The sequence below is a fragment of the Lepidochelys kempii genome, chromosome 1 (assembly GCF_965140285.1).
Source record: "Lepidochelys kempii isolate rLepKem1 chromosome 1, rLepKem1.hap1, whole genome shotgun sequence".
Taxonomy (NCBI): domain Eukaryota; kingdom Metazoa; phylum Chordata; order Testudines; family Cheloniidae; genus Lepidochelys; species Lepidochelys kempii.
The window spans coordinates 279,856,402-279,881,587 of record NC_136380.1 but is presented as its reverse complement, the minus strand read 5'-3'; the positions used below and the strand labels follow the sequence as shown (position 1 = coordinate 279,881,587).

General features: G+C 37.5%; 1 protein-coding gene across 19 annotated transcripts in view; it reads left to right on the top strand.

The window, feature by feature from the left end:
- PTPRQ (protein tyrosine phosphatase receptor type Q) overlaps positions 1 to 25,186 on the top strand; it is a 219,877-nt gene that overhangs the window by 141,423 nt on the left and 53,268 nt on the right. For 17 of the 19 annotated variants that reach the window (XR_012156732.2, XM_073327659.2, XM_073327658.2 and 14 more), the window contains 3 exons: positions 3,903 to 4,172; positions 16,001 to 16,333; positions 24,561 to 24,682. Coding sequence is in view for 18 of the 19 variants with exons in the window: in XM_073327659.2 (XP_073183760.2) it covers positions 3,903 to 4,172; positions 16,001 to 16,333; positions 24,561 to 24,682 (725 nt within the window). In the remaining variant the exon portion in view is untranslated. The remainder of the gene's footprint in view (positions 1 to 3,902; positions 4,173 to 16,000; positions 16,334 to 24,560; positions 24,683 to 25,186) is intronic. The other 2 variants (XM_073327664.2, XM_073327666.2) reach the window with 2 other exon arrangements.

Below are 25,186 nucleotides of genomic sequence, written 5' to 3'. Positions count from 1 at the left end.
AAAGGGTGTGATAAATGTTAGTTTAGCACTTTCTTTGGCTAAAGGAGTTTGTCAGAATCTGCTTGAGGCATCCAACTCAGAGAATACTGTAGCTCTTTTCACTTTGGGAGGGACATCATCCAGTGTTGAGAGAATATTTTTTTTATCTTACAACTGCTCCATTAAGTCTTTTAAGATCCACACAGATTGTATTTTTCCATTTTACTTTATAACTAGTACTATTGGGACACACATGCTGTTGGATTAGAGCTTTTCTCGATTATGCCAGTCTGCTCCCTTCTCTATAACTCAGCTTCCACTTTATGAAGTAATGGGTAGGAATCCTGTAAAATATATGTACACTATATGGTTGAGCATTGTCTCAAGGTTTTTTAATACTGCATCTCGTTTCAACAGTCCAATATCACCAAATATTCCATTGAGTTCTTCCACCTCCCTCACCAGGCTCATCATGGCTGTCACGTTGTGGCTGAGAAGGCAGTTGGTCTGTGGTCCTTTGATCAAATACACTCTGAATGCAAATATTTTGTTTTTGTAAGTTGTTTCTGTGGTGAACTGGCCCATGCAGTACAGAATACCTCTGTGGCTAGTCAGAGCTGTGTCAGGTGACTTCAGCTCTCGGAGGAGTTGAAGGTGATTATAAGTCCCTTCTGAGATGACTGTGAGGTCAGCTCCTGAGTCGCTTTTAAAGTCAATAGTCTTGCTATGAATAATCACATTCACTCTCCAGACAGGTCTGTTTCATCACAAGTGGTAGATCCCAGAAATGGCTCTTGATTCTTTGTAATATGAGTCAACTCCCTGACTGCTTTGGTGCAGCAAACAGCTGCAAAATGTCCATATTTCATGCATTTATTACACCATGTGCCTCTGGCTGGAGATGCATCATCTCTTGAGACATGACTGTTTCCACACCTTGTGTATGTAGGCTGGAATTTGTCCCTTATTACCTGGGAGTTATCTCTCCTAGCCTTAGTGATCTTATGATAATGACTTTTAGCACTCGTGCTGCCTTTTTAACATCTTCTTCTTTTTTCAAATTTGGCAAGTTGCTTTCGATTTTGGTCTCACCAGCTGAGGCTGCTTTGCTTTCTGTATAGCTGTAGCTAGAGTTAAATCTCTTTTCAGTTGTATCTGCTGTGAAAGGTTTTTGTTTGTTAACCCAATAACCAGCATGTTGCTGATATCTTCATGTTTTTCATTCCCCAAATCACAGTTTTCAGCCAATGCATGTAGAGCTCTTAAAAAGCATTTGGTATTTTCTTCTGGTTCTTGAATTCTTGAGATGAAAACATGTTCTTTCATAAAACATATTTCTCTGAGACACAAAGTATGCATCAAACATACCCTTTCATAGTCATCTTTGTGACTGTATTCAGTAACTTCAAAGGATGTAAGGATATGCTCTGCTTGCTTCACCATAGCATAAATTAAAGAAGATACCGGTATATCTCCAATTTCTTCTTGGAGTTTGTTTGCAATTTGAAATCTTGCAAAATACTGTTTCCAGTCTGTCCATTGTGAAGATTTATCAAAGCTGAAGTTCTCTGGAGCAGTGAAGAGTGGCATGTTGATGAGATCCTGCAATCTTTGTTGCTGTTCCTTCTGTCGTCAACATTTTGTTACTTCGTTCCTTTGGTATACAACTTTTGTTGCTATTTTCCTTCTCTTTCTGTTCTTAGTTTATTCCTGACCCCATGTCATGTATTTCTGTATCAATAACGGACTGGTTAGAAAGCTTGCTTATACACATCAGATGTGTTCACTATAAGATCATTTAATACTCCGAAAGGTATGTCTGAGATTGGTTTAAATAAGGTATCTTACACACAGTGCCAACTAGTGGCTGTACAGTATCATACAGTTTAGCATCTGTTACCATCTATATTTTTAGCAGCTGCATGTCTCACCATCCTTACAGTAGGATTTTGTCCTGCCCAGCAGCTACAGAGGCAGTCGTCAAAGCTGTCTCTTTTGGTCAGTGACCTCATAGCCTCTCCCACATCCCTCCTTTCAGAAGGCTGGCCTCTACTGGATGGCACATTGCCCTTAGAGTGGGACCCAGTAATTTTAAAACTCTTTCTTCATATTTTCTCCTGGGCTCATCCGGCCCCTCCCCTTTCTTGGCAATTTTGGCCACTGAATCTGAGGGCTAGTCTACAGATGAAAGTTAATGTAGAATAAGTTAGGGTGTGAATTTAAAGTGGACTAACTTTTCCTGACTGACTCTCTGTGTAGGCACTCATATTCTGAAATAAGAGTGCCATATTCCAAATTATCCTATTCCATTTAAACTAATTTGGAATAAGGCACACCCATTCTGAAATAACCTCCATTTTATTCCCACTCTGTTGAAGCACCTCTGCCCCGCTGCAGCTCTCCCATGCTTCAGCAAAAAAGTTTTTTTTAAATCTCCCCACAGTTCAGTGTTCCCCATTGAGTAGCCTGACCTTTTATCTGCTCTTGCCATCTAGTTTAATTTCTTTGTGACTCTCCTATGAGCAGATCCCTCACAGCCACACATTTGCTCCTACAAGACCAGTCCTCCTGTCTCGGTTTTCCCAATCTGCTCCATGCTGCAGTTTGGCTTTTATGCACTTGGCCACATCAAGTTCCTGCTTCTTCCAGCATGTTCCTGTGTCATGGAGGTGTGCAATATCAGGACTGCAGACAAGCAACATAAAAAGATACTCCAGTCTATAAGTGCTACCTTGTGTATAGAGTCCCACTGAGTCCTTGAAACATGGGGACTGGTCAGCACATTCCCTTTATCCTTGCCTGGATGCTACTGTAAACTACCCTGCTGTCTGAGATGGCATAGAACTGGTCCCAGAATTGAGGAGCCACAAACAGCTCTTTTGCTTTTCCCTCACCCAAATGCACTCGGCACTAACTTGGTAAAGGATTCAGCCCTATGCCTTTACTAAAAATACAAAGTGATCTCTTTTCTTCTGCAGCTGCTACTTTTGAAAGGAGTACTCTTCAAACTCTGGAGAGAAATGTATGTATTTTTAAAGAGATGCATTTTCCTCTGTACCTGTAGTAATTAGTATGTTTCCTTCTATTTTTGGGACATTGATGCTAGTCAATTCCCTACTGTATGGATAACTGGACATGGCTTCACTAAAGAGAGAGAAAAAAGCCCCACCTTTTCCTGTTGATTCTTTTCTCTTAGTTAATACATCCCACAATCTGACTTTCCCTGGGAAAATTTAATCAGTTGTTCCATAAGTTGGAGCCAGTTGTTTGTTTTCATGTTAAATATAATACTGTTTTTACCTATGAAATTTGATGAGCTGCCCAGGAAGCTTTACAAGAATTCATCTTGTGGGGAAAGCAAAAGGGTGGGACCAATAAGGTAACTGCTGCCTATGAGTGACATCTTTGAAGACTCCCCCAAAACTCCTGGGCAGGATGCAACACTACTGTAAGGATTACCAGCCATAGGGTACAGTAAATGGGAGAAGGAAAGCTAAAGGATAAGTAAAATTTTCTTTTGGAGTGTATCAGTTTCACATTACTGCATACGTTCTTCTGTGCTGCTGATTAGAAAAAATGGGAGGAAATGTGGGTGTAAATGGGAGAAAGAAGGGAAAAGGGAAGTTGGAGCATATAATTAGTTTTAGGAAATATAATGTACTATCACTCTTTTTTTCATTTCAAGCACTGCTTCAGTAAAGTTCATAATTACTGGAAATAAAGCTTCTATAAAATATAATCAAGGACATCTCTTCATTTAAAACACTTCTACCCCAGTGTTCTTATTACAATATTAATTTATCTGACATTGGAATGCCTGACCCTTATTATAAACATTATGCCTACATCTCTGAGTATACTACGTGATCACCCTTTTTGATTGTTTGGAAATGTTAACCTTTGGTGCATGGGTATCTTTTAAGCTCCAGATGTTGTCCAGAATGTTCAGTGTACTGCAACAAGTTGGCAGTCAATTCTAGTGCACTGGGACCCACCTTCTAGGTCAAATGGAGTGATTACACATTACATCATAATATTTGAAAGGAATTCTACAAGCATTTCTGCTTATGATAAGGTGCATACTTTCAGAGATCTGCTATCAAATATTTCTTACCAATTTAAAATAAAAGCTGCAACATCTGCTGGTGAAGGAAAAGAACAGATATGCAATGCCAGCACATTTCCAGAAAAAGGTAACAATTTTTGGATTTAAAATTTTACTTTAATTTAAATGACAATTGAATATTTAGATCAGTGATACTGTTCTTACATTTACTACAGCATCCCAATCCTTTCCCTAGTCAAGTATAATCACAGTTTAAATCTACTATCAGATGGTGAGAAATGGGGCCTGCTTTCCAACCCCTCTCTTAAAATGTCCTTGATTGTGTTCCCAAGGGACAGAGTTTATCATGAAATAGCCAGTGGAGAAAGTCAGTGGGACTTGGAAGTACAAATTAAAAGTTACGTTCTTGCCATGTTAAGTTTGAGTTCTTATTTTATTCATACTTTATCACCCAGTCCTAGTATGCATTGGCTTATAGCTAGATTGGGTATGTTTTCACCCTTTTGCTAGTGACCTCACCTATTGAATATTATTACTGGGAAGGTTTTGTATGAGATAGTAGTATTTCTGCCAGTGACATCCTTTCTTTTAATGTTAAGTAGCCAATACTGCTAATTCACTCATTAGAAGTGCTATCATTCAGAGGTTGTTAATCAATAAAATCATTTAACTTCCTCCAATGTTTGTCATCTTAATCTACCATTGAAATGAACTTTTTAACAGGGGAAAAGATGGCAACCATACAGACAGTTTAGGGGAATTAATCCCTGTGCCTTTTTAATAAAGAGGTTATCTTCACACTTCCTTTTACTATTACATATTTAATAATGGGGCTACTTTTTCAGTGGCACTACTTGCATGAACGGGAGCTTTAATTTTGCCTCTCCAGCCTTGAAAGGCCTGGATACATCCAGAAACATATAAACTCATTCCCAGTTGGAATACGTTTTTCTCCCTCATCTCTGAAATAAGTAATATGTGTTTTAATGAGTTCTTATTATTAGTTTCTCTCTGTTAATAAGAACTATCTAATTGTCTTTCATAAATAATAAGTCAGGTAAGTATGGTGTTAATGTCATATCAGAAATTCTTGCTTACATTACTAGTGGGGGTATATTTGAAAGTATATTGTAGTGTAACATTTTTCTTCAAGTTGAGGTAAATGGGGCTATTCACATGCATGTGAGGGATGCAGGGGGTTGGTACCCAGCTTGGATCTTCATAAATTCTGCCTGAATATTAAAGACGTGAAATGTAGTTTGTCCAGCTCTGATAGTTCAAGAAAAGCTTCTAGTAAGGGACTTTCTAATTCTTAGGCAGACATAAAGGAAATACAAAAATTGGTGGAGAGATCTATTAAAGTCTGATTTGCCAGAAGTTTAACAAATTCTTTATTTTGTCATCTCTTGTTGTATGGACCTGGGAGCTCTACCTATTTTTACTTAATGTTCCATCTAAGAAATATAAAATGTTGGGTTGATTTTATCGCAAAGAAACAAAAAAATATCTAGGGAGAATTTGTAAAATGGGATGCCTTTAATGACACTTGAATGTTGAAAGGGCCGATAATTGGAGTTATAGCTGGAAGAATACTGACTAAACAGCATTAATGAAGATTCATTCAGATTCTGATTTGGCTGTTCAGTTCAACCATACTTGTGTACGTTTTCGTCTGTTACTTGTGAACATACTCGTGCCTTTTATTTTGTTCTGTATGGGGACATCTCTGTACTGCGTAGGACTACTGTATTCACGTGAAAACAAGCATATTTGTATCTGAGGAAGAATATCTGCTACGTGTTATTTATTTCTCAGTAATTGTTACTAGTTTGCATGTAAATATTTCAGTTATCCAATCAAAAATGAGGCAACACTTCCACATAACTTAGTTGTGAATGATGAATAGTGAATATTTGAAGTGAACAGTCCATAAACCACCAAAAAACTGAAAATTCAAACTATTTAACAAATCTTTATGAACAGTTAAAATATTGGATACATTGGGATTGCGATAGAAATTATTCCCAGAGTAAAGAGCTGTTAGGTAACTAATCTACAGTGAATAAGGTTACCTAATTTACTTGGAAAATACAGATTTAGAGAATTTACAGTTTCAATCCAACTCCCGCTGAAGTCAATAGAAATATTCCCATTGACTTCAATTGAATGATGACCTTTAAGAGGTGCTCCCCCATCATAACAGTGTGAATTTATTTTAAAAGGGTGTATGATTTGGGTGACCAGATGCCCCGTTTTTAAAGGGACAGTCCCTTTTTTTGGGACTTTTTCTTATATAAGCGCCTATTACCCTCCACCCCCTGTCCCGTTGTTTCTGTTTCTATCTGGTAACCCTATGTATGATAGGATATTGGAATGTAGTCCATTATTTTATTCTTTGACTGATATAATTTGAGATATTTTCCTCATTTATTTGGGCATAATGTTTTCTCTGCATCTTTTGTATTATTGGAAAAAATCAATTAATTTATAGATTTCAATGTAGCACCATGTAATGTTACATGTTGGTTAGGTATTTATTTCATTGGAATGACAGAGCATGCCTGAAAACTCATTTAGCTTTGCAACCCCCATTTTAGTATATTTTTCAAATTTTTATTCTTGGAAAAAATGTTTATTTTATTAGTTATGTTTACAAAAGTGCCTGTCCAACATTTGAGGTGCAGAATATTAATTATGCATGCATTCAAAAACTCCATAGATCAAATTGAAAATAAAAGGAACTTCCAGTCCATCACAGTAAACTTAAACTTCTCTCCCTCCATCCTTTGCCATTCAGCCCTACTCAGCCCCTCAAAAATCTTCCACCTGGAAAAACCTCGGGAAATAGCATCTTGCATTATTTTATTGAAAGTTTTCTAATCTGGAGTCTGATGGACCAAGGGTGAAGTGATCACCAACCCCTTCATGCCCTGATTCAGCAAAGCACTTAAGCACATTCTTAATTTTACGCATGTGCTCAAGTCCTCAAGCAGTCAATAAGATTTAAACACATGCTTAAAGTGAGGCATGATCTTAAATGTCATGTTGAATTCTGATAGATATAAGCCAGTGCTTATCTGCTTTACTCTATCAGGGCCTACACTAGCTATAATTTTACCTGAAGACATTGCTTTTTTAAACCCAAATTTGATTTATTTTGGAATACCATGTGCATTATTAATGGGATATTTGCCCAAGTAAGGGCTGCAGGACTAGGCCCTAAAACTACAAAATATGGATTATTGCTCTAAAAGAACTGTAGCTCAGACTCGTGTCGTTTAACATTTGGTTTAAATTTTAGCATTTAGTCATATTTACAACAAACTGGTTATTAGGACAATATCTTCTTAACTGTGTGTTCACATGAATTGTTTTCTGATGAGTGGCTACTAGGAATCGAAGATTCATGGTAGGGAATGGAAACAGTTTTATAGCTGTTGTCAGCTTCTTATTTATGGTGGTCTAAGATTAGTTACAGAATACATAGCCAGCACTGAGTCACTGACAATGCATTTATTTTTGACATAAAGTGAAATCAAATTTGGTTCAGTGTCTCATTGCATAGTGTCTGACCTTTACATTCCTTGCAAAGACTATTTTATTTTATTTTACGTAAACTTGTTCATATCTGGGTATTACTAAACATGGATCATGAAGATTAAATTTATGGGGAGATTAATGTTTGGTGTCTAATCTAGCTCTGCTGTCATGGTAAACCACTTGTACCAGGGTAGGGTATGTTATGACCCACAAAAAATGATGAACTCCGTGGTAGTTACATTACTTTGTGTTTAAATATTTTATATAGGATATGAAAGATAATATAGCAAGATTTTAGGACTGAATAACTATCCTTAGATTATATCCAAGGAAAGATACATATTATAATGGGATTTCATTAGGGTTGGGTGAATTTTCAGAGGACAAAAACTGCCTTAAACTGGTAAGAAAATGTTCTCTAAAAGACTCTCTATTTTAAACCTGTCCAAGTTTACCAAACTCTAGAGTCTAGGATAAATTTAATAGTCATTTGCAAATAAAAATTAATTATATTAAAGTACCATTTTTAATTCCAAAACGTTGAACAATTAAAAATAGAAACTGCTATTATGTTTCATTTGTAAATTTTATATTTTACTCAGTCCTTGCTCACTGTTTCTTAGACACACACACACACACTAAATTAAACATACTATTTTCAGCATGAAGAAAAAATATCAAGTTAGTTTGCCAGGCTCTATTTTCAGTGTTGTGATGCACGGTGTAATTTTCCTTACTGTCTCCTAGTATTATTTAATATTTATATTGCGTTAACACGTAGGGTCATCAACCAGGTCAGGATCCTATTGTGCTAGGTGCTGTTCATACATATATAGTAAATGACAGCCCCTGCCCCCAAGAGATCCTATTCTTTCTTCTTCATAGATTCATAGTTTCAAAGGCCAAAAGGGACCATTGTGATCATTTAATCTGATGTCCTGTATAACACAGACAATAGAACTTCCCCAAAATAGTTCCTACAGAATATTTTAAGAAAAGCATCCACTCTTTATTTCAAAATTCAGTGTTGGAGAATCCACCATGGACCCTGGGTAAGTTAATTATTGCCACCATTAAAAATTTATGCCTTATTTCCATTCTGAATATATCTAACTTCAACTTTCAGCAATTGGATCATGTTAAATCTTTATCTGCTAGATTGAAGAGCCCATTATTAAATATTTGTTTTCCCCTGTAGTACTTACAGACTTAACCTTAACCACCCCTTAACCTTCTTTTTGTTAAGCTAAATAGATTGAAATCCTTGAGTCTATCTCTATAAGGCATGTTTTCTAACCCTTTAATCATTCTCTTGGCTCTTCTCTCAACCCTCTCCAAATTATAAACATCGTTCTTGAAGTGTGGATACCAGAACTGGACACAGTATTCTAGCAGTGGTCATACCAGTGCCAAATGCAGAGGTAAAATAGCCTCTCTGCTCCTACTTGTGATTCCCATTTGTGTGCATCCCAGGTTTACATTAGCCCTTTTCGCCACATTGTTGCACTGGGAGGTCATATTCAGCTGATTATCCATCACAACCCTTAAGTCTTTTTCAGAGTCACTGCTTCCCAGGATAGAATCGCCCATCCTGTAAGTATGGTTTACTTTCTTTGTTCCTAGATTATACATTTACATTTAGCCATATTAAAACACATATTGTTTGCATGAGCCCATCTTACCAAGCAATTGATCCTTGCAAGACCCAACTAGAAATATATCATTCAATGAGATATCCTGTTTACAATGACATTTTGAGACCTATCAGTTAGCTAGATTTTACTCCATTTTATATGTGCCATGTTAATTTTATATCTTTTCTAGCTTTTTAAATCAAAATGTCATGCGGTACCAAGTCAAATGCTTCACAGAATCTTAGTATACGTCAACACTATTACCTTTATCAAACTTGTAATCTCATAAAAAACTCAAATTAGTTTAACAGGATCTTGTTTCCATAAACCCGTGGTGATTGGTATTAATTATATTACCCTCATTTAATTCTTTATTAATCAAATCTCATATCAAGTGCTCCATTATCTTGACTGGGATCAATGTCAGACTGACAGGCCTATAATTACACATGTCATCCCATTTACCCTTTTAAAATATTTGCACGTCATTAATTTTCTTCCAGTCTCCTGGAACTTCCCCAGTATTCCAAGATGTATTGAAAGTCAACATTAACAGTCCAGTGAGCTCCTCAGCCAGCTCCTTTAAAACACTTGATGTAAATTATCTGGATCTGCTGATTAAAAATGTCTAGCTTTAGTAGCTGCTGTTTAACACCATCCTGAGATACTAGTGGAATGAAAAAAGTATTATGTGATATGTCAGCCTGGTGTAGCGCACCCACATGTGAGATGAAGGGGCTTCTTTTTCCCTTGCTGCCACTTTAAACAAGAGCAGGGTTTGTCCCATAATGGGAAAAAAAGACTTAATCACTCACTGCTGGCAATCTGGTAGCTTCCATGATTTTCTTAAAATATAACGTATTCAAATAATTGCAGAGTGAGATCATGACAATGATTTCTGAAGAGTTCCTTCTGTTACAGAAGTTCGTTTGGTTCCCATACTTACATGTGCTCAGTACATTATTATTATGTATTAATTTGTGATTCACCCATTATCAGATGTGTCTAACTACAAGATAAAGTTAATGGGTTCTCAGTTGCTTGTTCACCTGACCTAACAAACATGGTGAATTCTTTGCTGCTACAGCTTTAGATTTTTTCTTTATTATGGAAGGTCAAAATAAATTTCATTGATTCTTTTCCTTTAAGCAGATAAATCAAAACCAGTAGGGAATTTTACAATACCAATTACTCTTCAGGGATTTCTACTATTTCTACTTACTAGGGAATTCCATAGCACAAGTCAAATAAAGAAGCTTTATCTTTAGAAAAAATAATCTCACACACACACACACCCTCAGTGCTGGATTAACTGGGTGAAAAATGGTGACAAAATGTGTGCAGAGCTAAATTAGAAAAAGTTTGCAAAAGTTCGCATGCATTACTTGTTTAAAAGTAAGTGTCCAACATATGTTGCTTACTATAATGGCCCAACCCTTTGAAATGATGAGCATTCTCAATACCCATTGAAATAAATGAGTGTTGAGGGCAATCACCATTTTTACAGGACTAGATCCACTGTGTGTGTTTTACAGTTCAGGAAATTCATTCCTCCTCTGTATGTAATTCTCAAACCTTTCATACTGTATTCTTGAGTGAGCATATTAAATGAAGGGTATGATCCTTCTCCTATGATATATTCCAATTGATTTCAGTGGAAATATTATTAGGCCTGTAGGCCTAAATTTTCAAGTGCTCAGAATCCACAATTGGGGACAGATTTTCCTAAGAGTTCAGCTCTCACTTAGGCAGCTAAACAAGGACTAGATTTTCAAAAGAGCTTATCAGCCAATGTGTTGAGGTCTTTTCAAAATCTGACCTTAGCCATGAGGGTTGAACTCCTAAAAATCTGGTCCATAATATCAGATCAGCGACAAAATCATGGGAAAAAATAAAAGCTAACTTTTTTTTTTATATTTTTATGTCCGCAAATTAGCATCCAGTCAAAAAAAAAAAAAGAAGATATCACCGTTTAGGGCCAGATTGCAATGCCTTACTCACACTGAATGGTACCTTATACCATGAGTAATCCCAGTGACCTCAGTAGAACTACCTGTAGAGAAAAGTACTACTCAGTGTAAGCAGGAGTATCACAGTTTGGCCCTTAAGAATTCTCCGTGAAATATAATTTTATGAATACAAAGTCCTCCAAATATTTATTTTCTTAATTTCCTTTTTTGTTATATTCCAGTATGTATCTATTCCAGGTTCTTCACTTCACTTCTTTTGATGCTCTTTATACCATGCAGCAGATTTATAGGCCACCATTATTCTTTTACTGCAAACTCCCTGCTAAAGGCAGCTGTTCTGAAGGCAGATTTCTTTTCATTAATTTAGTTAGGAACTAGGCATATCACATTACTTTTTTTTCTTTCCCCATCCTTTTCAGCAACCTCTACAGTCAGACCCATCTTCTTTCCTTTCTCAGCAGATTGGATTTTTTTTTGGTCCTTTACTGCCCTTGTGTCAGCATGATGAATAGAATTTTTGCTGCAAAACTCACCTGCCTGTCTCTTCAGTTTGGCCTAGCTTTGTATACCATATCCATGAGCCCAGTTCCTTTGCCTCCCTCACTCTGTGAATGTTTGATTCACATTCAGGTGCTTGTTGCATCTGGAATTTGCTTCGACTTAGGTTCTTAAATAAAAGCTTAACCTGAAAGCAGTCCATAGGCTTTGGGGCTCCTGATTAGCATCACAGCCAGGTGAGAGTAGGGAGTTTAAGGGACTTGGTGCTTGGCTTTGAAGTTTGGCCACCTTTGAACACTGCTTAGAAATTCCTCATCCCTGCACCAGTGCAGATGCTGAGTTCACAGTCAGCAAGCTCCTCTGACATAGTTATTGAAACTAGGGATGGTGGGGGTGCTGATAGATGGTAAGTGGTTTCCCTTATATACAGAGTTCACAGTTTGGTTCAATGGCTGTCAGCACCCCAGTATAACAATTGTTCCAGCACCCCTGTCCTCTGTTTCATGGTTATGAATTCAAAAGCTAAATAGAATGAAAACAAATCCTTTATATTTTAGACTGCTCCATACTCCTTATTGTGTTATAATGAAAAAAATATAATCAGGAAAGAATATTTTTATTAGGCAAATACTTAAATAGATTGATCACGTTATAATGAGGCTTGTGATGTCTTGGGGGATTTAAACATGAGATTAGCATCAAAGGATTAACCAGCTGGTCAGAACACAACTCTGGACAGTTAATGTTCCAATGTATACCAAAACTAACATCCTTTTCTTGCTTTTTATTTATATAGTGGCTTTCTGGAGGCCAGTGAAGGTTAATACAATTACATTTAGATGTGTATTAAAACAGAAACATGTCTATGGGGGTATATATGCAGACCTTTGTTGCATCTCCAGTGAAAGCATCAGATCATAAAGGATAATTCCTGAATAATGCAATTTGTTATCTGAAATAATTTTACTGTGAACGTTGATCACTTCATAGTTGAATCATGTTTAGAAAATTTAAACAAGCTGAATGATTACTTTCGGAGGCATGGAATGGTTTGTTCAAATTAGTACCATCTGTGGATTGAAAAAGTTTGGGGAATTTTAGTCATTCTTGAAGAATGAAAATCTGATTCTCCATGCTAAAGTAACTATAATCCTGTTTGTATCTGTAACCCAATAGTGTAGTTGTCTTGAAGTTGTCTAGTTGAATGTGCAATTCATCAAAGCAGAAGGTACTGTACCCTGGAGTGTCGCTGCTGATCACTAGTAATTGCCCTTCGAGTACCTGCATTCTCTTTTTGATGTGCTCAGGACTCAGCATCTTTTCATTTATTCTAAGCGAAAATGACATTTATATGTGATTTGCCCATTTCAGTGTATTTGATGAGATTAAAATGAATTAGACTTTTTAACTAACATTTAAGGATCCAATTCCATTTTAATCGACTGTTTAGGCATTGCGGCAGAAAATTAATTTTCTGTGTTTTCCACGGTCTTACACTTTATTTTGCAGGGCAGAAACTAGACAAATTTTCTACTGAAACAGGCCCTTGGTAAATTGGAAATAAGATGAAATAAAAATGAAAGATACTGTGTTACAGTATAAAATATCTATCTACTGCAGTGTATATCTAAGGTGCCTATCCTTAGATAGGCACCCTGGGTATCTGAAAAGATTTATTCCATCAAAGAGGCAATTTTGATCTAGTGTTATTAGGTCAAGGGTATTATCTTCCTTGAAATATATTTAATTTGCAGTTTACTCAAACCATGAAATGTCTTTTTCATTATTATTACTATATTATTGGACTTAATTATGCTTTCAGGGCATCACCCTGCACCCTTCAGGGGGTGCAGCATGCTCTCCCCTGCAAGGCCAGTCAGATCTGCTGGCTGGAATATAGGGGGGTTGGGCGGGGCCATACCTTCCTCTTTGCCTCTCCCCTCCTCGTTAGAAATGCAGGGACTGATATTGTTGCCTGCTGCCACATGACTTCAGTGGGGCCAGGATTTTGACAATAGCACTAAATTATACAGGTAAAAAGATTAAATAAGAAAATTACCATGGCCAGAAAATGATTTTTGTTTAAATGCTTGTTGGCTTGAATGACTGCACTGCACTTTAAGCAGGGGGTATTTGGCTGGCTGGCTGAATGAAGGGAAGAGTGCTTTATGGCTGGGGTGGGGAGATGAAAACTACTGCAATGGGTCAGCATGGTCGCTGACTCATCCCCTAGGAATGCAGGGTTTAAAAGGGGCAGCTCTGCGGCTGTAGCTTCCCTTTTAAAAGGAGCAGGCTGAGGCATGACCCACCCTCCCTGCCCTCTAGATGGTAAAATACCAGGTTTGGTCAAGACCTGCTGTGGGCATTATGTTAGCTGCCCCTTTTTTAGGGGGGCTGAGAAGGAATTTTCCCCCTACCACCATATTGGTGTGGGTGCAGTTGGGGTTTATTTGCCTTCCCCACAGCGGGTTCAGGAAGAGCTTTGTTCATGCATGACATGAAGGGTGGTAGGCTGTATGTTGCAACTCATTATTTAAGTGTAAGGTGGATGTCCAGTGCAGATACTCTATAGGTGAGGTATACAGTGACCAGATAAATGGCTTGGAAAAGGAATGAATGGGGGCAGTTGGGGACTCCTATGATTGGTACAGCAGGAAGCCAACCCCCCATTCTTATAGCCCACCTTAACCCTCTTACATGGGGGGCGTGGATGGTAAAAGACCCACCGGTAATTACAGAATAAACATAGGGTTACCTGCACTGTACATTTTTATCTGCTGGGTAGCCCCAGACATCTAATAATAAAGTTTCGGCCTGATTAAACTCATGTCAAATGTCTCTTGTCCTTTCAGTATAGCCAGACAATTGCTGTTTGCACTTTGCTGGTATTCATTCCTTTGTTTTCTTGAGCTGCTACTCATCTCCCATTCTGTCAAGATTTTATTCTTACAAGTCAGTCATTCCAAAGTATTCATATTTATGGGGGAGACAAAGGTTTGTAACATTAGGATGTTATATTGTTGAAAGGTGAACTGTTAGACAGAATAAAAGGTTCAGATATTCCCAGAAGTCTTCAAAAGCCATTGGGAACATTTTTGTTCCAGAATGAATATCCTGGGATTTTTTGTTCCTTATTTAAGTATCCATGCTGCTTAGTTATCGGTATTAGGATAGATAATGGATTTTTGTTTTACCAATAATGTTTTTTCCCCTGAAGATTTCAAAACACGTAAGGCAGGTACATGGAAGGATTTTTGAGGAGATTTCTTGTGGCAGTTTCTGCTACCAGAGAATGGTAGTATAATCTTACAGAGAATCTTTGAGATAATATTAGCTTGGTGTGTGACTATATGATCCTGTACAAAACCATATGTCACATATCCAGTTTGAGAGATCTGACAAATACACTGTTGGCTTAATATAGATGTGGCATGCTGTTGTGTACATGCACATTTATATATCTACATGTGTGTTCACATATATGTGTCTATAGATAAAAGGAACACACAAAGTTGGGAGTTTCTTTTTTACATTGCTTTTTCTTGTTCCTGAATTTTTGTTTTTAATTGCGGTTATTTCTTGTTTGCTGAACAGCACCAAATGTTGGAAAACTGAGCTGCTTGTGTGTGTGTATGTGTGTGTATATATATATATATATATATATATATATACACACACACATACACACTGTAGGTGTTTATGTACTGAAAGTTAAACAAAATGCTTATGAATCCTTGAAATTTTGCCTGAAGATTGCATGCATTACCAAGACCGTGGGAGGCAGTTCAAGATTTCAGAGTGAGAGGAGAGGAATCCCAGTTAGCAACAGCAGTAAAAGATGCTGAGGTTAGGGCAAAAATAACTTTGCTTAATATTCCTTCCCCAAGACGAGGCATGGTTCCGAGTATAGCAACAGCAATGTTACCTCTCCTCCTAGCTGCTCTTGCATGCCTCAGTCAGAAGTATTTTTCTTTAACCCAAAAGCTATACTAAGTGTGTGCCATATGTAGGTATATATAGGGCCTGTTTTTCCTCTCACTTTCACTGATGTGTGTGACTGCGTTTATATTTGTGGAATTACTCCTTATTTACAACAATGTAAGTCAGAGGAGAATCAGGCTGATAATGTGTAGTATATTTAGCAAGAGACTAGACAGACTCTCAATTGATCATATGAAATTGTATTCTTTATCATTAGACATACTTATTAAAAATAGTTTTTTTAACTATGAATAAATTGAAGGTAGTTAAAACTACTTGTCATTCAAGTTAAGATACCATATGTTAAATTGAAAATGTGTTTTAATTTCTAGTCCCCAGTGCTCCCAGAGACGTTGCTTTTTCCAACATCCAATCAACAAGTGTGACTTTGGCATGGAGAACCCCACATACTATCCTTGGCTACTTTCAAAACTACAAGATTACTACACAGCTGCGGTCCATCCACTGCAGTGACTGGGAAAACAATGAATGTATTGAATATGAGAAGGATCAATATTCCTATGAAACTGGTGTTGATGACTATATGGAGGAGATAGTACGTGAACTAAAAAAATTCAGATGGTATAGATTTAAAGTTGCTGCTAGTACAAATGCTGGTTATGGCAACACTTCGCCTTGGATTTCTACACAAACTCTGCCTGGCTGTAAGTAAGGATGACTGTCATACCTCATATTTCTATACTGAAATTGAGTCTAGCTAGATATGCAAACGTAGTCAGAGGTTATAATGTTTCTTCATAAAGCTATAGCAATTGTGAAGCAAAGAAGAATTTGTTGTAATTTTGCAACTTTAATATATTTCCCCTATTTTAAAATATTACTTATTCATAGTTAAAGTAATTCAGAAAGGAAGAGCCTGTTCGATGCTAGATTCCATCTTATTATTTACAAAATGGCAATTTAATTTCTCAGCCAGAGTCCTCCGCTGAAATTCACAAGTCAGATTTCTGCAGTTTCCATTTCTAGGTAATGGGTGTGGGGTCAATTAAAACACATGCTTTAAAACCATCACTAATTTAAAACTTTGCTGTTAGACTGATGAAACACATTAGACTAGTGAAACACCTTCTCTATTAGGGGAGCATAAAGAGCAGCCACCAGCTAAGGAGCTAGATTTCTTGTCAATATCATATGCTTTAAATTTCATGGAAGAGCTCTTAAGTGCTGCTGTACAAGATGCACCTGCAGATTTTAGGATACAACTAGTTTGTGCAGACAGCTATGCTTATAAAACAACATTATTAATAAAAAAAAGACAGGTATTTTTGGTGGAGCAAGGTGTAGCGAGGTGATGCTCACCGGCGTGGCACCTCCTGCTGGTTGTCCTGGGAATTAGCTCTTCCAGCCCAGAGGGCCCTCTGCAGGGCAGTGTCTCACCTGCCGCTGGCCCCCGTGTCCCTCCCGGACCCCAGTGCCCCTTACCTTGGGGTTCTGCCCAAGCAGTAACCCACAATCTGGGTCTCCCCACCCAGGGGACCCCCACCCTCTATCCCCATCTTGCCTCCGTGGCTACTGCCAGTCACCATCTAGCCCCCGCTCACCGGGGCAGACTGCAGTCTGTAAACCACTCATCATCAGCAAGGAGGGTTTGGAGCTGCTGCCTTTCCCTGCAGCCCAGTACCTGCTTTGGCCTTTCTATCAGGCCGCAGCCTGGGAGCTCGCCAGGTCTGAGCTCCCCAGCTCAACCTGCCCCTGAGCAGCCAGGTCCATCTCCCTCCCCCTGGAGAGAATGATCTAGTGCCTGCCTAGCAGCCCTTTTATAGGGCTAGCTGTGGCCTGATTGGGGCTTGGCCCCAGCTGCAGCTGCTTCCCCAATCAGCCGAGCCTTTTCCCTCAGGAGCAGGGTAACTGCCCCGCTACACAAGGTACGAATGTTTTAGAGGACTGGTATTGGGCTATGTGCCCTTGCACATCTGGTTCACTGATTTAGATCCAGCTCAGGTCAGTAGTACAATTTTGATAGCTGTTTTTTGGTCTGTGTGAAATGAGTTGATTTCAGTACTGTTTTTAATGATCTGTCTGCATCACAGAACAATACCAGAATTAGAAGTCTTAGCAGAGGTGCCAAGTACTTAACTGGCCATGGAAAGTGGATTGCTCAGTCACCACTGTATCTATTCTAGTCATATCTTTATAGCATGAACATTGTCATGGTATCTGAATGCAGAGGACTTTTATATGGTGCTCATTAGGTAATACTTCTGCACCCTCACATACACCAGTGAATTTACACAGCTGTGATGTAAGGAAATCCCATCATCCCCATTTTATAGATGGGGAGCTGAGGCACAGAGAGACTAAGCGACTTGCTTGAGGTTTCACAGGAAATCTGTGGAGGAGTAGAAAATTAACCAAAGTCTCCTACATCTCAGATAAGCACTGGAACCACCATCCTTCCTCTCCTTTGCATTCGTAAAGTTAAGCAAGTATACAAGTTAAACAAGTTTGCAAGATCAGAGCCTATATGCAATTGTTTACACACACACACACACACACACACACACACACACACATATACACACACACACAGAGCAAAGCAGTGACAGTGGCATATTATATTTATAATATTTCAGCTGTTGGCTTCTGTTTCCCATACCTTCTCCTGTTTCCACAGAAACCAGATCGGCAAAAATAGAATCATATTTTGCATTGATTTTTTAAGTAGAACTCACTATTGATTTTAATGGGAAATTCTGCCTATAAATTGATGGCATGATATAGTCCAAGATAAAGAGATTAAAGCTTTTTAAAAAAACAAACCTACAGCCTATGTTTCTGCAGAAACTGAGTAGGAAAAACTGCTGGTAGCTAACAACTCTGAAGAAGATTTCTCACTTATAGATCTCAGCTGCTGTCTGCCTGCTGAGAAATGCAAGTTCCAGTTTCCTAAAACAGCTGCTGAGTTTAGGGCTCTTTTACTTTCAAATTGTGGGGTGGGGAAGAGGATTTAAAATAAAAGCACTGGAGAAAATATCTTTTAGATTTCCTCAGTAACAGTGTTCAATGATTTAAGAAAGGGTTAAGTTTCTAAACAGTTCCAGGTAGTGTGGTTATCATGGAACTTATAGATGGAAGAAAAGACTTGTTGGACTTGCCAGTCAATTTGCACTTCAATTCAAATACTGTTCCCAGCAGTAGATTCTCCTTCTTTTATCTAGTCTAGTTTTAAAAGTGCTAAGCAATGGAGTTTCAAAAACTTCTCTGCAGGTCTGTTCCATACCCAAATACATCTAACAAATGAGACATATTTCTTAAGATGTAGCCTCCATTTTTCTTTTTAAAAGTTATGTCAGATTTCTACACATAGAATATTTGCCTTTCATAATTTTAAATGTATAAATCTATTTGTCTGATACCTGGAGTAAATAGTAAAATCTAGTATACAGTAATGAATTCAACAATATGAGATTTAATTGTACAAGTTTTAGGAAATCATTGGCAGGTATTTCACACTTATAACCCAATTAAACAAGTATACTATTCACTGAGAGCTGTCAACATTCTGAACTGGTGCTGAACAAATGTAGTTACCTGTGGAATTTTCAGACGGGCTTTTGCAACCTGTGCAGTAAGCTACTATCAGAAAGCCTGATTATGAAGTGTAAGTTTTAAAAAAAATTATACAACGTAGAAATATGGGGCCAGATGCTGATGTCACTTGCCCCCATTCAGCTGTAATAATGGACAGTGGGTGTTGTGTAACTAACTTGGAATGCTAGTTAGCCTACAAATAAAATAGGGTATAAACAGAATATTCTGTGTAGGGATAATGAATGTCTTTTTATTTTATCTGTACAGATGACCTGGCATGATTCTTTTCTGCCTCTACCAACAGTAAACTATGTTGCCATGCCTTATACATAGAATAGAAGATATAGCCATTTCTAAACTATTGTCTGGAAAAACTGGATGCTTGTGCTTTCAAAAGAACAAAGTAGTCAGTGTAGCACATTCAAATAATTAATATTCTCATTTAAACCAAAAAGTGGAACAGTGTAATAAAACACACAACTGTTGTCCTAGGCCCAGTAGCTTCCTTGGAACTAGAGCCAATAGAAAAACAAAGGGAAAAAAATTCCACCAAAATCAATTCAATCAGTCAAAATTTGGAAATTCTATAGCTGGTTAAAAGCCAGCAACAAACCTACCTGAACATTTTCAAAAATTTGTAAAATTTCCACTAGCCCTTCTCAGTACAAAGCTGTGGTTGGCCAGTGCTCTGCAGTTATAGCAGCCACATACTGACAGGGGTGGGAAGAACCTCCTCTGAGATGGTCAGCCACATTTAGGTAACTGCCCTACCCCACTCCAAGGACAGGGTCTGTGGCCCCATCCAGTCTGACTTCCATATAGGACTATGATTACATGGGCAATGAAATTACTGAGCAAGAGCAATGTCTTTCTGCCAACCTAGCAAGGGTTGGAGTTTTCCATGGCTTAATGGTAATGATCTGAGGAGAAAATGAACGGGCCATGTCAAAGACGGTTATCCATCTGGAAGCTGAGACATGTCCCATCAGAGCTAAGATCCCTCCGTGGCAATCATGGATCTGTGGAAGAGACCTGTCTCCTGCGACCTCAATCAACTCTTACAGCTCTTGCCAGCTGGGCATTTTTTGTACTTAAAAAATGTTTGAGGAACCTTTCCCCCGTTCCACTATCTCTCCTTTGCCGGGGTTACTGCAGTCCTAGGTATATAATAATGCTAATAGGAGTCCCCATGTACCAGCAGCAAGAGAGAGGTTCAGGGTGCACCATAAGACTATTCAGGGAAACTCTGCACAGAACAGGTATGGATCTCCTCTTCTTTCCCTATTGGACTGAATCAAACATCCTCTGGGTGAGTCTGCTGATGCACAGCCATGTTAAACAGCTTTTTGGAGTGTAAGGGCTTCTTACTGCTATGTAAAATAGCTGAAGATTTTGCACATAGAAATCAATTAGAGTTGCATGGGCTCACCTGAGGGCAGAATTTAACCCAGTGTTTCTGGTTTTCAAGCAATAGCTCTATTAGATGTGTCCTTTGGGAATGTAAAGTAACCTTGGTTGTGAAATAACACTCAAAGGATCTTTCTTTGGGCATAATTTGATTTGCAGTAATTTTCATTTCTCTCAGGCTCAGACAAAACATAATAGTCATTATTCTCAGACCCAAGCACTATTTACAATATTTACACACAAACTCTGGACCTAATAGTTCTCGAAGTTTATAGAGATGTAATATTCATAAAAGAATTTACATAAAATGCATTCTAAATTCTCAATTCAATTTCTTTGTATCTATCCATTGTTATAGTAAAATGTGAATTTTGTGAACATTTGTACTAGTGCAGCAGTATCTAACAGACAAATGTTTAATCATCTGAATATACTGTGGGTAATTAAATGGAGAGTCTCACTACCATTACCATCATTGCAGTACCTTTTACTCCAAAGTTAATATGTATTCTGTTTGCCTTTAAAACTGCAGGAATTTCTATTTAAATTCTTGGACCTGTGTACATATTTGTAGCCATAATCGCAATAATGTTGTATATTGGAGTACACTGTAGTGTATTACTCAGGATTAATCCAGCTCTCCCATCCAGATCAACTATTCCTTCTGTTTTGTAGATTATCCTCATAGGAATAGTCTCACTGTCTCATAAAATAGTTTGATGGCACTGTTATTGCTTAGCTGATGGATTGTGCAAAGAGCTAACTCTGTTTTGCAAGATGAAATATTTTCAACATGATCTAAGTATGTACAAACACCAGTACATTAGTTCACAGTGTTGTGGCACAATAAGGGGAAGAAAAGGGAACATTTTCCATAGCAAGAGAAACTTAGTTATCTTGCACCTGCACCCATTCTGATCTTCACTTTTGCATTCATAACAAGTAAAATATTACATTTTATAGTCCATATCATCTTTTCTCAGATAATATCATTTTGGAGAGCCAAAGTTAGGTGGGAAATTGGTGGTATTGAGGCCACAGAATTAATTCCGCATTGTGGTGTAGTTAGGGAACTTGGGAACTGGTATTTTTTGCGAGCTGAAGGGACTCCTCGTGCATAGATGTGCTGAGATGTGGCGAAGTTCTTGGGGCATCTCTGAAAGCCTGGGGCATATGTGTAGAGGGCCAGAACTCTGAAGTGGCCCTCAAACCCTACATCTTTTATGGCAGGATGGTTCATTCTGTTCTTCTTGTACCTGACCCAAGGTATTTGAAATGTGTGCAATGTGAATTTATGTAACATAATACTGACAGGGTCAGCATTGTATTACACAGGGAAATCACCACGAGTTTCCAGGTAGATGAGACTACAGAAATTGAGCCTTGACTACTTCCCAGCACCTTCCGTCCCAAACTCTAGTGTCTGGAGTTCTTGCTTTTCTGGGTCAAAGTGAGAGGAGTGATACTGCCATGCTTGTATACCCCCTCTTCAGACAATGTTTGCCTTGAATGCGCAGGGGATTCTTTGTTCTGTTCATTCTCTTTATGGGGAAAAGATTGGTCCCTATATCTGTCTAATGCCTAAATATCCAAAAATTTGGGGGGAAATCTAGATCAAGTTAATAAGATATAACTGAATATAAGACTTTTTTTTCTTAAAAAAATAATAATGAAAAAGGCAGTTCTCATCCAAACTGGCAAGCATGAACTTCCATGAGAAGGTTAGGGTATTCAGTCTTGTTTTTGAGGACTATGCTAAATGATGGGCTATCCAGACTTACCTTCTAGCAAACACACTTAACTGCTGCCACAGCATCAGGACACAGATGGATGGGAAAGATGACCCTGACCTCCATAAGACCCACATTCCTGTGGCAGGATAGAAGCATGATAATCAGGAAATGATGGTTGTTAGTTACAGAAAATGCATTATTGCGAAAACCAGGCGAAAACTGCTTATGAGAGGAAGTGATTGGATTATAGGGGAATGAGAGAATAAGACTAGGTCATTTCTACTGAGTAAATTGCTGTGATTTATAAGAGAAAGGGTATAGTGATATCTTACCCATTACTGACTAGACTCATTTCACAAAAAATCCTAAATCAGAATGTGACAGTTACCGCTGAGACAACCAGGTTTTTTTTAAATGTTTATTATAAAACACCAAGTGTTTTTGAACCAGCACATTTCCAGTGTCCAGTCTCCTTTTTCATTTTACGGATTATTGTCAGTAGCTATTCCTAATTTTTCATTACTGTTAAGTAAGTGTCAATTGATTGTTTTCTGATTATGGTGAAAATAAAACAGATAATGATGTTTAGATGCACTTTATGTAAATACCTTAAATATATAAAAAGTTTCCTGATAGAAATCTAAAAATTTAACAAATTGAAAATTTTTTTATCAAATAGGGGATAGTGCATCTCTAAATTAAGCTGGATAATGTGGTAAATTACATTTGGATTTTAAGTGAAAATACGTGGATTACATATAAATGTGCTTAAAAGTGAATTGTAGTACCTACAATCCTTCCTTTATCTAACTAGTAAATCTAAATTGCTTCCTTGACTAATTTTAAAAGATAAAATATGCTCCCTTTCTTGCTAGTACTATAAATAATGAAAAATCATCTTCATAAGTTCACAGTTCTAGGGTTCTGTTAACTGAACATTTATATGGCATTTTACAGTTCTTTCAGAGACTTCACTATGCACAAAAATAGATAAAGGCAAAATCCTCTTTTAGTAATGCAGCAATGGGTACTGCAAGCATTTTTTGCACCAAAGGAAACTTTGATGAAAAACTATGGAGTGAACTAACATAAAAATGAGTTATAGCTCAATTAAAAATATACATCTTTACTAGATATAACTGAGCTACTGCAGATGAGTACATTGGCTTTAAATTCTCTCTCTCCTGTGATCACCCTCCTCTGAGTAGTCTAAACCTCCCACTCCACTCAAGTGCTCAGCCAATCCACTAACGAACAAACCTAATTACCACCCAAACTTTCTTATTTCCTAGCAGTAATCCACTGGATAGTAGGTAGTGATCTAATGATTCATGAAGGAGGAAAATGTATTAAAGCAATTTTATGCAGAAATCAAAGGTAGGAATAGAGAGTACTTCTTTACTATTTTACTATTTATTGAGATTTGTATAGATCTCAAATTATGTGCAATCTAGGTGTCTCTTGCACTCACAAATCCTATTTTTCCCCATTCTTACCATGTTCACTGTTTAAAAAGTCAATATGCCCAGTACCAAGTATTGCCATGTTGTAGGAAGAGTACCGAATTTTCCTGTACTTTATAATAGGAAACCAGGTGAACCCACCGCGTGATGTGGAAACTGTTGAAAAATATTCATTATTCAATCTGGAAGTCCTACAGCTCCTTTCGCCTCTTTATTTTTCTGTATTTCATAATATGTTAAGAAAAAAAGAATGATAAAAATAAACTAGAAACCAAACATTCCTTTGAGAAAACAGTACTCTATAAAAACTTTAAAATTTTCCAGTCCTGTTGACATGCATATGAATTTGTGATAGTATTTTTTTGTTGTTGTTCTTTATTCTGGTGCATCAAACATACTCCATCTCCCATGTGGAAATTGTATGTGCCATGTAAAAGAGGGCCTATTAATTAACAGATACTATGATGTAGATTTGCAAAGCTGTTTAGGAGTTTTAGACACATCTTCCATTAAGGATATGGAATTTTAATAAAAGATGTGTCTAAATCCCATAGAAAGCTTTATAAATCAGAACCAAAAATGTTTGTAATTCTTTAAACAGCTTGGCAAATATAATAATACAATTACAAAAGTTTCATTTTCAAATGGTAAGTGAATCTTATTTCATGGTGACTCAAGATACTGTGTTATTTGTTATGAACTAACTCTGATTCACATATGTATCATTTTTTCCATAGCTCCAGATGGTCCACCAGAAAATGTAACTGTAGTAGTTACATCTCCTCACAGTATTAACATCAGTTGGAGTGAACCGGACATTATTACTGGACCAACATTCTACCTCATAGACGTTACCTCAGTAAGGCAGTTCTCATTTTTACTTGTTGGTTGATAATGATACAGATGTTTGATGGTATCTGGAATAACACGAATATAGACATTTTATAGAAATTGCAAGACACATAAACAGGACAGGAATGAAAGCCAGAATGTCCAAAACATCCACTGTCTTTTGCACGGAGGAATCTAGGACATAAGAAATAAAAATGTAGCTTGAGAAAATGGTGATTTTCTTGTTTGAGAATGAGCAAATCTTTGATATTGAAAATATTGATAGTGTGCTAATGGGAAACTTTAGGGAAACTAGCTTTGTTAAAAGGTTAGATGTTCCTTTAAGTCTTAGACAAAATACTATGGTATTATATTGCTTATAAGCCTAACAAATTAAAGCTGAGATTCCTGGGTAATCAATGTCTGGGGCTTCAAGAAAAGCATCAAATATTTCAAGAGTCACAATAAAATAGAAATGGCAACATGGGGCTCACGTGCTTCTACCCTTTCTGCTTCTCAGTTCACTGCTGTT